Genomic DNA, 15,659 nt, shown 5'->3' on the forward strand with positions numbered 1-15,659 from the left:
CAGCCTTAGGAAACTAAATTCAGGCTGTGTTTCAACACCTAAACTGACTCAGTCTAAAACAACTCAGTGTATTCACAGCAACTCATTTCATTGCATGATATCCATCAATCTCTCTTCATTATCTATTTCATATGGAACTCTACAAGAACTTCTTAACAGTATTTCAGATTCTGATCATGTAAGACATCCTATTTTGGATAGAAGTATCACCCTTAAACCAATGCGTCTTTTATCTTATACTGTATAATAGCTTACTGATCTCTTTGTAACTGTACAGAGCATAATAAGACCTATAGTTATACATATATGAAATAACAAATTATTCCAAACATCTCCAGGACACAGAAGCCAGTGTAAGATTATCTGATCGCTAAAGAGGGACTTCTTGTGTTAGGCTCCATCATCAGATTACCCTGAATACAATGGGTCTAAGTATAGTACATTAGGACATTATGGGAATCTTGTGTGAAAGTATTCTCCACTGCATGAAGACAATGAAATTTAACAAAAATAAATAGTACATACAAGTACTGATAAAATAATGATGCCTCATGCTTCATGAAATGGAAGTGATTGTTTGTTGATTGGAAGTTCCTCATTAAAAAGAAGAAATCAGGCTTCCTCCACTGTACGCCATAGAAATTCTACCGGATATTACAGGATCAGCCCGTTGTGGTCTTTAGGAGCATTCACATAATTTATTTTATAATATATCATGAAGTTTGTTGTCTAATGATACAATCAGCAGCATAAAAGCTAAAGGCAACAGCTAGTCCTCATGGAAGTTAGATTGAGTAAACGGTAACCATAATCAGTTATATCAATCTCTTTGGATATGTTGAGCCTTACCCACTAAGTCAGGTCACATTACATACAAAACATTAACAATATACAAGTGCTACAACAATGTCAACTCCAATACCTTAACCTGGGCGAACAACAAAGCATTGATTTATCAAATAAATTAGATGATCAGCACTGTGGCCTGCAACAACCATTATCTCAACTACACTTAAGACACACCTGGCAGAATGAAGGAATATTCAGTGTCATGAGAAGAGGTACTGATGACAATTCTTGGAATCTTCTGAATGAAAAACCTTTTGAGCACAATCTATGAGAGTTCTTAGGAGGAAGTAAAAATGCTCAAATAAAAGAACAGTCAACATAATTACGAGAACTGATAGCAACAAAAGACCTAGAAGAGTAGCTATTAAAATAATCAAATGAAGTAAAATTGTAAAAATGCACTAATAACACTAAATGGTATGCATCGTTATAAACTATATATATATATATATTTATTATATACTCTGGACTTAGCCAACCAATACACAAAATTCTCTGGGAGAAAAGTATGAATTAAAACCTAATACAAACTGACATATCTTACAAATGTATGGACATATTTCATATGTTTACTTGCTGTTCTGTAGAACAACATGAAATGGGGAAAGTAGGCACCAAGTTGATCATATTGACGACAGATTCAGTCATTGCGACACAGATGCATGAACTGAACAAAAGCATAAGTGTCATTTAAAGACCAAAACAATTTAGATAAACATATTTTCGTGCCTGAAGAATCTGCAAACTATGATAAGAGACAATTCTGTGCCTGCAAGAATCTGGGAACTATGAAAAGGGACATGTTTGGGAGTGAGGAACCTTCAAACTATGCTAAGGGCATTTGATGTACCTCATATTCTACATGTCTGGTATATTAAGGATGAATGAAACTTTAGGAAATCATCATAAAATTATCAAGTGAGAATGATGTGTCAAAACTACATATTATACATGTTTTTCCTAAACTGTGTGCATGATCAACAGAAACCTGATTTTGTGATGTAGACAAAGACTATAATCATCTTGGATTCAAACTAACCACTAGTGGATCCTGCCACAATGAAATGTCTAACTCCCTCAACACAAAAGGCAGCACCTATGCCCAGAGGGGCACTCAGACCTCGTAGTGTGGAAGGTTAAGTTCCATCTATACACCATCAAAAATAGGCACAAAATAACACCATACAGGCCCGTGCTGCATCTGGGTAACAATAACAAGATCAACTGTACTGGTAACACCTGTGATATACATTATTTAAACATCTTGACTGTCATGGTTTGACCAGGGGCCTTCTTCCTGCTTCCTCTGTTAGCAAGCACCTGTTCGAAGACCTCCAAGTCTGAGGGCGACAGAGTCTGAAAAACACAATCACACAACGTATGTCAACCTTCATATATGTTTCATATGAAACTATGAGTTTACTAGAAATTTCAGTCACATTACTCCAAATTATTCATCACCATACAAGCATAAAAACTGTTGGCACTGTTGTGCCATATTTTCTGTATCATAATAATGACTAAAAATACTGTCAGAGGAAACAGTGAGTACAAATATATCAGAAGGTTGGAGTGATCGATGATTTGTGGCGTATAACTTTTGAAATAATGATCCCATTATGACAATTTATAGCTCATTTTGTAAGGAAATCATCTGGCTTTCGATCTGTTGGCCACGACAGGGCCTTCAAAATATTTTACGTGGTGACATGTCACTTTGATCGAGGAGGGGGTGGTTTCTTTGTTACATCCCTTTCCTTTTATATAGTGCTAGGGTAGGGTCTATACACCTATATGTCTTTTGAACGCTGTTTCTAAGCGTTACAAGCCCCTGTGACTGAACGCAGGCAGAGCTGGTGGATATGCATTCAAGTGTAATGAAGCCTTTCCATTGGCCAATGGTTCATTTGGCGATAAGCTTAGACGGCTCTTTGTTTATGGCATACAAGCCCAATAGGTGTAAATTTAAAATTGCATGTGGTCAATGACTGACCTTGTACATTGCATACTGTCATTAGCAGACTGGCAGGCAAACATATTGGTGTCAATAAACCAGAAATTGAGTGTCCTATGTGACAGAGTCTGCTTATCATAACATGTTTTTTGGGGTTTTTTTTTAAGTAACGAGAAGATAATTTACTTGTTTATGTACAGAACGAAAATTAGACTACTGATCATGACTTTATACTCCAGGCAGGCATCCTGTTTCAAACCCTGCAAATCTAATTACTGTACATGCAGTGTGTTGTGGAGAGGGCGTTGTAGCGCTGGGGGAAAATTGGTGAATCGTCTGAACTTCACAGACATTTTTTTGTCGCGTTTCTTTTTTCAACTTTATAGGTTGAATTGGCATTTTTGATGATTTGTTTCAGTAAGTACATACCGAAAGGTATCAGAATCTGCAAAGTTGTGTTTTACGTTGCATGTGACCTTCAAGCATTAAATAGAAGATATAAACAAGAACACTTACTTTCATGAGATTTAATTTTTTCAAAACTTAGGTTTCATTTGTTTAGTACATTTTGTACAAAAAGGTAGTAAAATTTTCAAATATAGTTGCAGTTAGCTGTCCAACAAAAATGAAAACCTGTCTTTCAACACCATGCAAATGCATACTGTATTTCTCAATGTGCGGTGCAATCTAGTTGTAACAATCCATCATCATCTTACAAGCAACAATAAACATGAACCATACACGATACATCCTAACATTAATTTTGTTCATGCTAATCCCTCCACCAAGGACAGGATGGCTGGAATCATGTTGCACTCATAAAAGGAGTCCAAGTCCTTCTTGATACTGTGAATGAAATGATCATCACGGGTGATACGCTCAACGTGAATGTCATCAGGCGACCAGCAGACAAAGTCACAGTACTGCACATCACACACTGCTATCTGCCCCTGGACTTGACAATAATAGACATGGTCACGTGGCAGTGAGCTGGGACAGCAGGGCATGGCCTTCTGGTGGGGGTTCAGGAAGTGGAAGGAACACTTGGAGGTAGAGCGTGGTCTCAAGGCAGGAAATGGACATTTCACCTCTACAACGCCCACTCCACAACACATACATTCCACCCAGGAATCCGGAGAAGCACCCAAGTGAGGGAACTGGGGGTTGATCACAAAACCACAATGGTTTAGCTTCAGTTTACCATGGTAACTGGAGATCCTGCTTTTGTAAGCATCCAGTGCAGTTTTCTCATGCTCAAGGCCCCATGTTGAAGTAGGGTAGCGGATATCTTCCAGAAGTTTCTTCACAACCGATCCCTTTTTGTATTCAAACTTCACACAGTCAACAACTTTAGCAAAGTTGGAAGCAGTAATCCTTCCTCGTCGGTGGAAGTACCAGGCCTCACATGCAGACTGGCCCCTGGTGGCAGCTTCCACTGCCTTCGCCTCTCCCTGTGTTACAGACAGCTGTGCAAGCAGTCTCCCAGCTAACTGTGTGTGATCAGTCGTGCTTGCATGCCCGATGGCCGTGTAGATGTTCCGGCACTGGACTATGATGGAGGGAGGCTGCGCTGTGTTCTTAGAGATGTGACCGTTATCTAGCTGTCCATCAGACGTATCTAGTCTCAGAGATGAATGATTGGTGCAGCAAGCGTTTAAATAGTTTCCATCACAGTACTCATTGTCATCCAGTGACACTCTCCTCTGATTCAAGCATTTACCCCCAACAGAACATTCATCATTACATGCACTAATAGAAAGATGCATGTCGTTTCTGCCACGGTTCACCGATGTATGGTCAAAGCATGTTGCCATCTTCCTCTCACAATCATGTACCATCTCAGATTGGCATTCTACATCCAAGTCTGCAGACCATCTCATCTTGGTTTGATGTGTAGCCATCTTAAAGCCAAAAGAATCTTGTGTCAGTAAGGCTGCTAATGACAGACGGTTCAGAAACACTGAGTTCCAGATGCAGATGGATCTATACCACAGACGTCAAGAGTCCTCCTGATGATCCATATCAACAAGGGAAACAGATACAAGGTAAAATTATCCCCATTAAGTCTCACTGACCATTTAACACCTTCTCCATTCTGGAAGTTCTACTCGTTTCTCACATCAATTATTACCATTATTTCAACTGCTGGCCAAAAAGAGACCTTATCAAAGTGGAACCACCATGACAATATTCATTTTATCTCTTGTTCATTACAATACAGAAAATGTTTACTTCCCTAGGTAAGGCTAACAACTGATTATCAGTCTGATACGAATCATGTCTGAATTGGCCTCTGACTAGGCTGTACACTTTCAATACCAGTATATACACACAGAACAGAAAACTCTGCTTACTCTCAATGATCTGAGTATCACTTCACTAAACACTGCAACAAACATCAGAAATAACCACTAACTTTGGAAAATACTTCCATGACATTTTCCATGAAATTTGAAAATAGACGTCAGTTCCTCCTGTTTCATTACACGAACATTGCTTAATTTGATTTAGGAAGGCAGATGCAGCTGCAGAAAGGGTAATCAAATTTGTGTTGTCATGGTTCATGGCAAGAAATGACAATACATGCACAATTTCAGTTTCTGTGTTACAAATTAACTTTGTAAACAAAAAAACCAAACAAACCCACAAAACCATGACCAATATGACATGCAGGATAGGATGTTTTGAAATAACTGTTATAGTTTGGTATGCCATGGTTTTGCCCATGTGTACACACCAAGTTAGTTCACAGAGGCTGATTTTTTCTGGGTTTTACTAATTTTTCCATTCCTATTTCAAGATCCATATCTCTCACTGCTCACCTCTTTAAAGTTTTCGACCTCTTTGACATATTTCTGCATTTTCTTTTTTGCCTTGTTCGAGTAGGAGGCCTTTTCCTCCTCAGACAACTGTTTCCACCTCTGCCCAATGACTCCCATCCTCTCATTGCTGGGCACTTCTGTCAGCACCGAAAGCAGCTGTTTGGAGAACAGACTGTAGCCACTCCTGCAAGTCAACACGACCACAGATGTTCTTACAATACTGAAGGAGGATAGTTTAGTTATATGTGTAAGGAAAATCTGAAGTAACACTTGTCTGAGAGACATTCACCATTTTGGTGAATCTCAATGGCATGCTGACAGCAGTGAAAACATAATCATGTAAAATTTTGGATTCAAACCCATGAACCTCTTTCTGGCAAGTGTAATTGAAGGATGTAACTCAACGGACCAACTTGTCGACACATTTCTAAAAGGATATGAGCATCTCTCTATCTCTACTCTCATTACCCAGAAGAAATTCGAACAAACCTGTTGAGGTTGCAGATTCTTTCAATAGAGTCCTCCTTGGGGTACTTATAAGCATTTAAATGTTCTTTAAATTCTTGCGACAGTTGTAACTATATTTTTTCAATAAAATATATACAAAACAAAAGACATTGTTTTTGTCTTGTGAGACCACCCCTACAGGGCCCCTGGCCCCGTGACAGCCAAGAGCAGGTAACTCTTCAGACTATAGCCTCCAGCAAAACACTTCCGTTCTATAGGCAATACAGACAGAATGTGGGGAGGTGGGTGGCCGTACCCCAAGGAGGACTCTATTCAAAGAATCTGCAACCTCTACAGGTTTGTTCGATTCTTTTTCATAGAGATCCTCCTTGGGGTATTTATAAGCATAAGACAGACTCCTAAAGACTGATCTTAGGGAGAGGCATTCTGTCTGCTCATAACCTGACATAAGATGATAAACTTTATTATGAACTGAAAGTAACAAGGAATCAAACTTACCTGGTCACGTGACCTTCTGTGCCTTGCGGCGGGGGTGCGGACCAGGGCCAGGCTATTACACGGTCTAACCCTACCATTCTACGAGAAAGCCGTAGGGTGCTTAAAAAATTGTCCCCCGCCCTTTTTTTCTCAAAAAACGGGAGCCGAGACAGGCGACCGATATATCAAGGCCCATTCTCATACACCAGCCAGGGTGCTAGGGAAGGACTAAGACAGTCTAGACCGGTAAAGCAAAAAATACCACCACCATAATAGAGCCCACCACCGGGATAAAAGATGGAAAGTATACAGTAAGACAACACCACCAGTCTACTTGTTGCAGCTACAATGTCAAATGATCGTTCGTCAAATGCAAGGGTAGCTCAATCGGCTGGGGCACTCGTGCCCTGCCCACTGGTGAGAACTGACTGGCCAAACCGAGCACGCTCGCTTGACAGTCTGTCTAACTGATAATGACGGATGAACGTGCTCGGTCGGCTCCAAATAGCCGCAGAGCAGATCTCCTCAATGGGCAAGGCAGACGCATATACCTTAGACGTCGCCACAGCCCTAACCGAATGAGCTTTCAAACCCTCAGGGGGCGTACGACCTTTCGAGGTGTATCCCATACAAATGGCAGAGACAAGCCACCTAGATATGGTCTGCTTGTTCGCCGGAAGGCCAGCCTTGCCGCCACCATAACAGCAGAACAATTGATCATTCTTCCTAATGTCTTTTGTTCGTTTGATATAAGCCTTAAGGGTCTTACGGACATCTAAGACGTGAGCACGTCGAAGAGAGGTACCGGGCGGTGAAGGCTGCATGAAAGCAGGGAGTTCAATAGGCGCCGTTACGTGAAAGGTGCTATCTCTCTTAGGACGCTAAGTATCTGGCAATCGAATGCTCAGTCTGTCTTTGTGAAACACCGTTAATTCAGGGTTGGCGGACATAGCGTGTATGTCGCCTACCCGCCTGCCAGAGGTTACCGCCACAAGAAAAGCAGTCTTCCATGTCAACAGCTGGAGTGACAGAGCCGACAGATTGTGGAAAAGAGGACCGGACAGCCAATCAAGAACGACTGGCAAGTCCCACGGGGGACTAATCTGCCGGACAGACGGACGGATTCTGTCCACGCCTGCAAGGAAGCGCTGAACTAGAGGGTGCTGCCCCAATAATGCACCATCAACAGGAATGTGGAAGGCAGAGTTTGCCGTGGAGTAACCTCTAACTGTAGAAGCGGCCAGACCGGCTTCCAGTTTAGATTGTAAAAACTCAAACACAGATACTAGATCTGCAGAAAAGGGATAATCCCCCTGTCGACACACCAGCGCGCATAACAGGCCCATCTATCCTCATATTGAACGTTCGTCGAATCCCTCCGCAAAGCCAAAATTGTGTCTGCAACTGGTGCAGGAATTCCTCTCGCATGGAGGCGATTCCGGACAGCGGCCAAGCCACCCACTGGATCCTGGGATTGGGGTGTGGCGCTCCATTCTGGGATAGTAAGTCCGGTCGAAAGGGTAATAGAACAGGAGGCTGAGCCAGAAACCTTAGAATTACCGGAAACCAGCTTTGAGCCGACCAAAGCGGTGCCAGAAGCACAAGTAGCCGAGCCGGTTGTGCGGTCAGCTGCGAGAGGACTCGTGAGATCAGAGGAACTGGTGGGAATGCCCACAGCACTCTGTCTGCCCAATCGAGCAGAAAGGCGTCGTTGGCTATCGCTCTCGGATCCGCTATCCTTGAGCAAAACACAAGAATCTGATTCGTCGCCCCAGAGGCATACAGATCTACCTGGAATGACCCAAATAACTGGGAAATAATCCCGAATATCCCCCGATGCAGCATCCACTCGTGTAGGGCTAGTATACGTCTCGATAGCGCATCCGCGCGGACATTGTCTATGCCCGGGAGATAAACGGGGAGTACCCGAATGTCGAACTGGTCGCACCACAGCAGAAACTGCCACGCCTCCTGAAGGAGGGACGGAGACACTGTGCCGTCTTGCTTCAGGATATACGTTGTCCATCTCTAGGCGAACCACTTGACCCCGCACTGACTCCACAAAGCTCTCGAACACCCGGCAGACTGCTCTCAATTACAACACATTGATGCGTAGGGTAACTTCGTCCTCGGCCCAAAGACCCGAGACTGATAGTTCGCCCAGGACGCCCCCCCAGCCAGTGAGGGAAGCGTCCATCTGAATCGAGAGGGAAGGTGTCAGTGTCTCTAAGGGGATCCCCATGGACAGATTTCCGACTTCCATCCACCACCGCAGGTGAGGAATCAACCAAGCGGGAGTCTCGAACACAGTCTCGTAGCTCTCCGAATGGGATCACAACTGGGCTAACACCTGTTGAATGGGTCGCATCCTCAACCTCGCACGTCAGACCACGTCCACTGTAGCCGCCATAGTGCCCAGCAAATGAAGCCAAGTTCTTGCTGTGGCCCTGGGGAACTCGAGAAACTGAAAAACAGTTCTCTGAACTTTGACGATGCGGTCTGGGGCTAGGGAAACAATCCCCTGAGCCGTATTAAACCGTGCCCCCAAGAACACCAGATCCTGCGTGGGGTCTGATTTCTTGAGATTGATGATCCAGCCGAGCTTCAACAGGATGTCCATCACTTGCTGTGTGGCATCGTGTGATAACAGGAGCCCGAGGGCCCTCAAAAGCCAATCGTCCAGGTACGGATGACAACACCTGCCCTGTGACCTGGCTAGCTGAGCCAGAATCAACTTAAGTTTGGTGAACACCCTCGGTGCTGTGGAGATGCCGAAGGGAAGAACCCGAAACTGATAACACTTCCCGTCGAACGAAAACCGAAGGTATTTCTTGAACTCGGAGTGTATCGGAACATGGAGGTAAGCGACCTTGAGATCGATTGACGTGAGCCAATCCCCACAGAAGAGATCACTGACCGCAGTGTCTCCATCCTGAAGAACGGAACCTCTATGAGCTTGTTCAGCCCCTTGTGATTCAAGATAGGTCTGAACCCTCAGTCCTTCTTGGTCACAAGGAACTACGTGGAATAAAACCTGTCTTCTTGTTGACCTTCCGGAACCATCTCGATGGCAGCCTTGTCCAGTAACGACTGGACCTCGGCACGGAGGACCTCTGCTTTTTCCCGGGAGAACGGCACCGGCGTGTGCCGAATCCCTGAGAAGCGTGGAGGGTCTCGCTTCCACTGCGGCATATGGCCATCCCTGACTGTGGACAGGACCCAGGGATTTGAAGTGGCTGCCTGCCATTCCGAAAGGAATAGTGACAGTCTGCCTACAGGGACTTCTGGCGCAAGGCAATGTACCCCCACATTCGGCAGTTCTCCTCCTGCTTTTACGGGGGACACCAAAGGCTCTGGACAAATGTTTAACGGGAAGCCGGGACAGGCTTCCCTTTGCCCCGAAAAGGCTGCTGTTGCTGCGACTGCTGCAACGCAGGCCCCTTGCCTTTGCCTTTCGCCCTCTTACTTCGTTTGTGCTGCAGCGGAGCAGTCCACTTAGCACCTTCCTTCGCCGGCGCCGAAGGGTAAGCCGAAGCAAGAGTGGGAGGCCGTTGGCGAGACGAGGAGGGTTACTCTAACAAGGACTTAGAGTCCTTGAAAGTGCTAACAGCCCCCGCGGCCTCCCGCACAACCTGCAGTGCCCCAGGGAAGAGGGAAGATCCAAACCTGTAGGGCAGAGCTAGGAGTGCCTGCTGGGTAGCGGGGGAGTACCTGGCTACGGACAACCATAGCCGACGCAACCCCATGACGGCCCCATCATCTGGCTGACACAGCACCTAATGCTGTCCCGCGCCAGATGAGAGTGCACGTCAGTAAGCTGCCGGCCCAACACTGCCGACGGAGAGTCGTCGGCAGTGCTCCCATGGTCCAACAGCTGCCCCTGCAAAGCAAAAAGGTAAGCTGAATGGACCACTACTTTCAGCTGCTGGGCTGCACACCTATACAATTCCTCGAAGGAACGATAGGCGGACCTCAGCGCTGGAGCGGCCGTGGAGAAGGGCGGCAGGCGCCGGCCCTGCCTGGCCATGGCCAAGGAAGAGGAGGAGGACCCCCCCAGGGTGACCGAGGCGTACACACACTTGTCCACCACCGGTGGTTCGAATAGCGAATCCTCATCAAACTGATACCGGCGGCTAATCTCAGGGAGATCAAAGCGCAACCGGGTACCCGAAAGGAGCGGATTCACTATCTCCCCAACCAGTGATGGCAGCAGGCGCAACCTCGCCTCGGTGACCTTAGTAGGCGCGGACGCCTCCCCTGGAATCCGAAACTCCAAAGGGTCGGGCTCCAACACAGGAATAGAAACCTGAGGTAAGACCTCGGCAATTTTTTCTCTAACCTGTTTGAGGGATGAACCGAACGAGTACGTGACCTCTGACTCGCACTCCTCCCCAATCCCCTCCTCCTCGATATCCATCTCCTCACGCTCCTCCGACAGGGAACCCTCGCCGTAAAGCGAGCCTGTCGAGGGCGCTACTGAGACGGAACTCGAAGGAACCGAAAGACTGAGAAGGGCCGAGCCACTAGGTTCGCCCCTGCCAGAACCCGAACTAGGTCACCTGGGCAACTGAGGCAAGCCCCCCACCGGAGGGTGACCCGAGAGCCCATCTATCATTGATTGGACCGAAGACATCTGTTGCTGAAACAAGGCATTAATTGAATCAACAGAGATTAATGGTGCTTGCGAAGTGGGGGTAGGTGCAGAGGATACAGTGGCAGGAGAAGGGGAAGGGTCCCTAGACACCCTGGCCTTCTTAGCCGACCCCTCCGAAGAGGAAGCTGCGCCTTTCTTTTTGTGGGATCGCTTAGATGGAGGGTCCTGACCCCAATTATCCCCCTCCTCCCCCCCCCCCCCCCCCCCCCCCCCCCCCCGGCCTTAAGCAGGTTGGAATAAAACAAAAAGTTGGCGTGTCTTGACTTTCTTGTTTGGGGGGGTAAATCTCGCACACACCTCACATGACTGGTCATCATGGTGACATTCAACCAGGCACCTTAGACAAACGTCGTGAAGGTCCTTGGCCGGAATAGAGGATTTGCATGTTGAACAGGATTTAAACTGCAAAGCAACAAATAACCCCTAGTGTTGTGTAATGAAACAATAAATGAAACAAAACACGCATGGGCGCAAAGCTAAATAACTAAAACTACGCGCGTAGTTAAGGTAAAAGCTAAGTGCCACTACACCTTAATTTACAACAAATTTATACAAATTGTAGTAAATATGGAAATAATATGGAAATAGTATGAATCAAATACATAAAAAGTACAGCTAACTAAAGCTTACTTTTTAAAAAGACCGTCCTGAAAACTTAAAAGTTTTGGCAGGAAAAAAGGCTTGCCTTCCACCATTATGCTAGCCACGTGGCTACCAACAGGGACAGCAAAGAAGTTACAACATTTTGACAAGTAAACTGTAAAAAATGATTCCTAAGGCGCCCATGCGTCTAATAAAGAAACCATACATACAGTTTGAGTCTCTGTGTTACTCATCTTAGTACTTGTCTTTTGTCTTTGAGAAGCAAGAATCTCTGAACGCTGTAGCACGTCTTCACAGGCGGGCGACAGAAAAGGAAGTGTTTTGCTGGAGGCTACAGTCTGAAGAGTTACCTGCTCTTGGCTGTCACGGGGCCAGGGGCCCTGTAGGGGTGGTCTCACAAGACAAAAACAATGTTTTTTGTTTTGTATATATTTTATTGAAAAAATATAGTTACAACTGTCGCAAGAATTTAAAGAACATTTAAATGCTTATAAATACCCCAAGGAGGATCTCTATGAAAAAGAATTTAATTAACACTGTATAAACCTACGCCAGAACAAAACGATCTTGACTTGAAAAAGGGTCAAAGTAGTTGATTCATTCATTGGAAAATTGTGCTGACTGCTTGGTCATACAGTGAATCCATTCTGTCTTCAAAACGGCAGAAATACGAAATGACTACGAAAATTCTGATCGAAGCTTCCTTCATGAAACCCAAGCTACTTACGTAGGAGGTTTGGCAGGTTCACCAGGAAACGATTTCATCACTTTGATTTTGCCTGCATCATTGTCACTGAAAACGAGACAATCATAACCTTCACAATGTATCTCCATATCATGAATTTTATCTTGACAGTTGACTGCAATCAATACTATTACATAATACTACATACAGCCATTTTGAAAAATGGATTCAGATCTCTTTAACAAATCCAGGTGCTAGTACTGGTGTAACCAATGTGGAGCTCAAGCATATTGGTCCCATGGTTTCTGAGATCATTGCAGCCTTATTAAACATTTAATTTGTAAATTAATACTTTTCATATTATAACTTGTGGAAACAACTGTTTCAGCCTCATAGATGCAGCAGTTTCAGAGAATAAAATGTTCAAGGTACAAACAAGTCACAACATATTTCATTGATCTTCTTAAGAGAAATAAAGATACATACCTAAGTGGTTTAGGTTTTGATTTGGGTGATCCTGATCTGAAAACAGCAAACAAACAACCTTGAAATGTAAGAAACCCAGGATATTTCACAATTTTACGAAGGGCTGTGACCCGTGACTCCGGTTCGTGTGCATGAGCTTGCAAGATTCAAAGAGGTAGGCGTTTTAGGACACTGAATAGTCCAGCAATATCACAGTGGGGACAACAGAAATGGGGTTCTCACGTACCCACATGTGGAATTGAACCAGAGCTTCCGCATGACAAGCAAACACTTTAACTACTCAGCTACCCACTCACCCAGACTCACACATGATGATTTGATTGGGTGACTATTCCCTGATGTATATACAGGATACTAAACGTCTTCCGTGTAATACCATTTTTATTAAACGAGTTAATGATTTGGTATCAAACGAGCGGAAGCGAGTTTGATACGAAATCTTTAACGAGTTTAATGAACATGGTATTTCACGGAAGATCGTTTAGTATTCTGTTTATTACTCGCCAACATAAATTGACAGAAACAGCTGTGAAATTGCCTATAGTGTGAGGACACTCAGCTTTCAAGTCAAGCAAGGTCTAGTAAAAGCCTGACATCAACATTAGCATTGTGACGTCACAACTTTGAACCATTTTGACGTCATATGTCAAGCGGTATTACACTAGTGTAATATTGAAGTGAAAATATTACACTGCAGTATCTTCAACGGGCGAGTAATAACTTTCAAAATCTAACACTACTATGGAACAGAAATGTCTTGGGAGTTTATTATAGTATACAGTCTGCTACCCCCTTGCTCTGGATGGTCATCAACCAATCATGTTTATCAATTCCAACTCACATGAAACTAGTCATCAGAGTCTGCTTCCTCTGGTTTTCGGCCATCTTGCGATATTTGTCCTGAAAATAGGAAAATACAAAGTCAATGCAAATACTTTTTTCCATCATGCCACTCTGAAGTACATTTTGGCTCTGTCATATAATAAAAAACTCATACAAAAGTATGAGCTAATAATATAAGTTATCACATTGTGTCGAGGGAAATACAGGGTTTTATCACTCCCAATTAAGGTTGAATACCACCTTACGAGGGACTGACAAAACCCTGTTTTTCCCTCGACACGATGTGATAACACATTTATCTAGCTGAAAGTTTTCACTAAATGAAAACAAAACAACACGCATCGTTTCACTGCTGCCATATTGACACCAGCTGATCGTCTGACCTCAATGCACCGCATGTTACTAAAGGCTTGTCGATGCATGCTTTTCTCACTTTGCGTCGTCACCGAGGCGTAGCGGGATGACATGACTTTCGTAGCGGGATTACACGACTTTTATACACCCGCTCGCGGATCATGATGGATGTACATGGTATTTTATCAGAGTCACGGGGACCATTCAAAACTCGACATTCTTACATGATGCTAAATAATCAGTTTTGTCAACCACTAAGTTGGAATAGGATTCTGTATGTAATTCTGAGTAATGTGCAAATATATGGTAATCATATCCAAAATCAATCATATTCCAATGCATGTGCAAAAGCCGGAAATAAATCTGAAAGGCAAATTGTAACGAAAGAAAACCCACCACAGCATATCAATATCATAATACATCAGTAGTCTTACACATGACACATGAACACTTCAGGGCTGAGGGTTATCCTCAGCATCATATACTAATTATATATCTTCGGTCAGTTTTGTACCTTTTCTTCCTCAGAGAGTTTCTTGAATTTCTTGGTAAGTGAGACTGTCAGGTCAGACTCACTGGTGTCCGAGTCATTGCCAATTAGTTCTTTGCACTGCTCCTCAATGTAGTAAGACAGAGCAGACCTCAGAGGCTGCATGGGTTGCCTAGACAACTGCAAACATCAAACAACACCATATTGACGACTCATCAAGGCTGGGTTACCAGACAACCCCTGTCCAGAATAAGTACCTGTTGCTGCTTCATCACGTGTAACCAATGCTCTGATATAACACAGAAATTCAATGAAACTTAATTAATTAACCATGTTAAATGAGTCTGACAAAACGGTCTATTCTCTGCCTCCATATCAAAAGTTTACTCTCACTAAAACACTCACTATCCGTAATGGGGGAACAAACTGCACATCTTATGCAGATGAACTGCACAAGTATGCATCAAACTGTTTAAAAGCACGTGCAAATATCATGTATGTGAACAATTGCATTTTGGAGTAAAGCTTTATTAATTTTCGGAGTTTTAGCATTTCTTGAACTTGTGGCAATAATCTTTTCATGAATTTGTTTAACAATAAATTGGTTCATGTGTAAAGAGTACATTTCAACAGCAGGAAATATTTGGCAGATTTTAGTTTAGAACAGTTACCTGAAGTCAGTGGCTATATTACAGTAGTAATGATGGGAGGTATACATAAGGCTTTGTGAAACATGGTCCACTTTGTACAGTCTCAAGCACTGTCAATGACTATCATGTAAATAAGGCAATTAAACTTGAAACAAAGAGGACATGGTCATCAACATCTCGTTCCTGTTTTTTAAACTCCAACATCCAACATTCCCATCCTGAAAACACATTCAGTGTAAGCTGTCTAATTCGGACTCGACTGGGACCGAATTACGAGGAGTCCGGATTGGACAGGTGAGAGTCAAGAGTTAGCCAGGAGATAGG

At 43.9% G+C, this 15,659-nt stretch overlaps 2 protein-coding genes across 2 annotated transcripts in view; both read right to left on the reverse strand.

The window, feature by feature from the left end:
- Positions 1-2,042: 2,042 nt before the first annotated feature.
- LOC137277495 (nucleolar transcription factor 1-like) overlaps positions 2,043-15,659 on the reverse strand; it is a 32,928-nt gene continuing 19,311 nt past the window's right edge. Inside the window, exons 13-18 of the mRNA XM_067809240.1 lie at positions 14,710-14,865; positions 13,840-13,898; positions 12,999-13,034; positions 12,555-12,620; positions 5,626-5,809; positions 2,043-2,205 (exon numbers count right to left, since the gene is read on the reverse strand). Of these exons, the coding sequence (XP_067665341.1) occupies positions 2,101-2,205; positions 5,626-5,809; positions 12,555-12,620; positions 12,999-13,034; positions 13,840-13,898; positions 14,710-14,865 (606 nt within the window). The 3' untranslated portion in view covers positions 2,043-2,100. The remainder of the gene's footprint in view (positions 2,206-5,625; positions 5,810-12,554; positions 12,621-12,998; positions 13,035-13,839; positions 13,899-14,709; positions 14,866-15,659) is intronic.
- Positions 3,571-4,764, reverse strand: LOC137277216 (uncharacterized). Its single transcript, XM_067808887.1, has one exon. It carries the CDS (start codon positions 4,702-4,704, stop codon positions 3,571-3,573), a length of 1,134 nt encoding a protein of 377 aa, XP_067664988.1. The 5' UTR covers positions 4,705-4,764.

This window comes from Haliotis asinina, chromosome 3 (assembly GCF_037392515.1).
Source record: "Haliotis asinina isolate JCU_RB_2024 chromosome 3, JCU_Hal_asi_v2, whole genome shotgun sequence".
Taxonomy (NCBI): Eukaryota; Metazoa; Mollusca; class Gastropoda; order Lepetellida; family Haliotidae; genus Haliotis; species Haliotis asinina.

Coding starts and splice junctions, on each gene's coding strand:
- LOC137277216 (XM_067808887.1), bottom strand. CDS start 4,704: ATGGCTACACATCAAACCAAGATGAGATGGTCTGCAGACTTGGATGTA.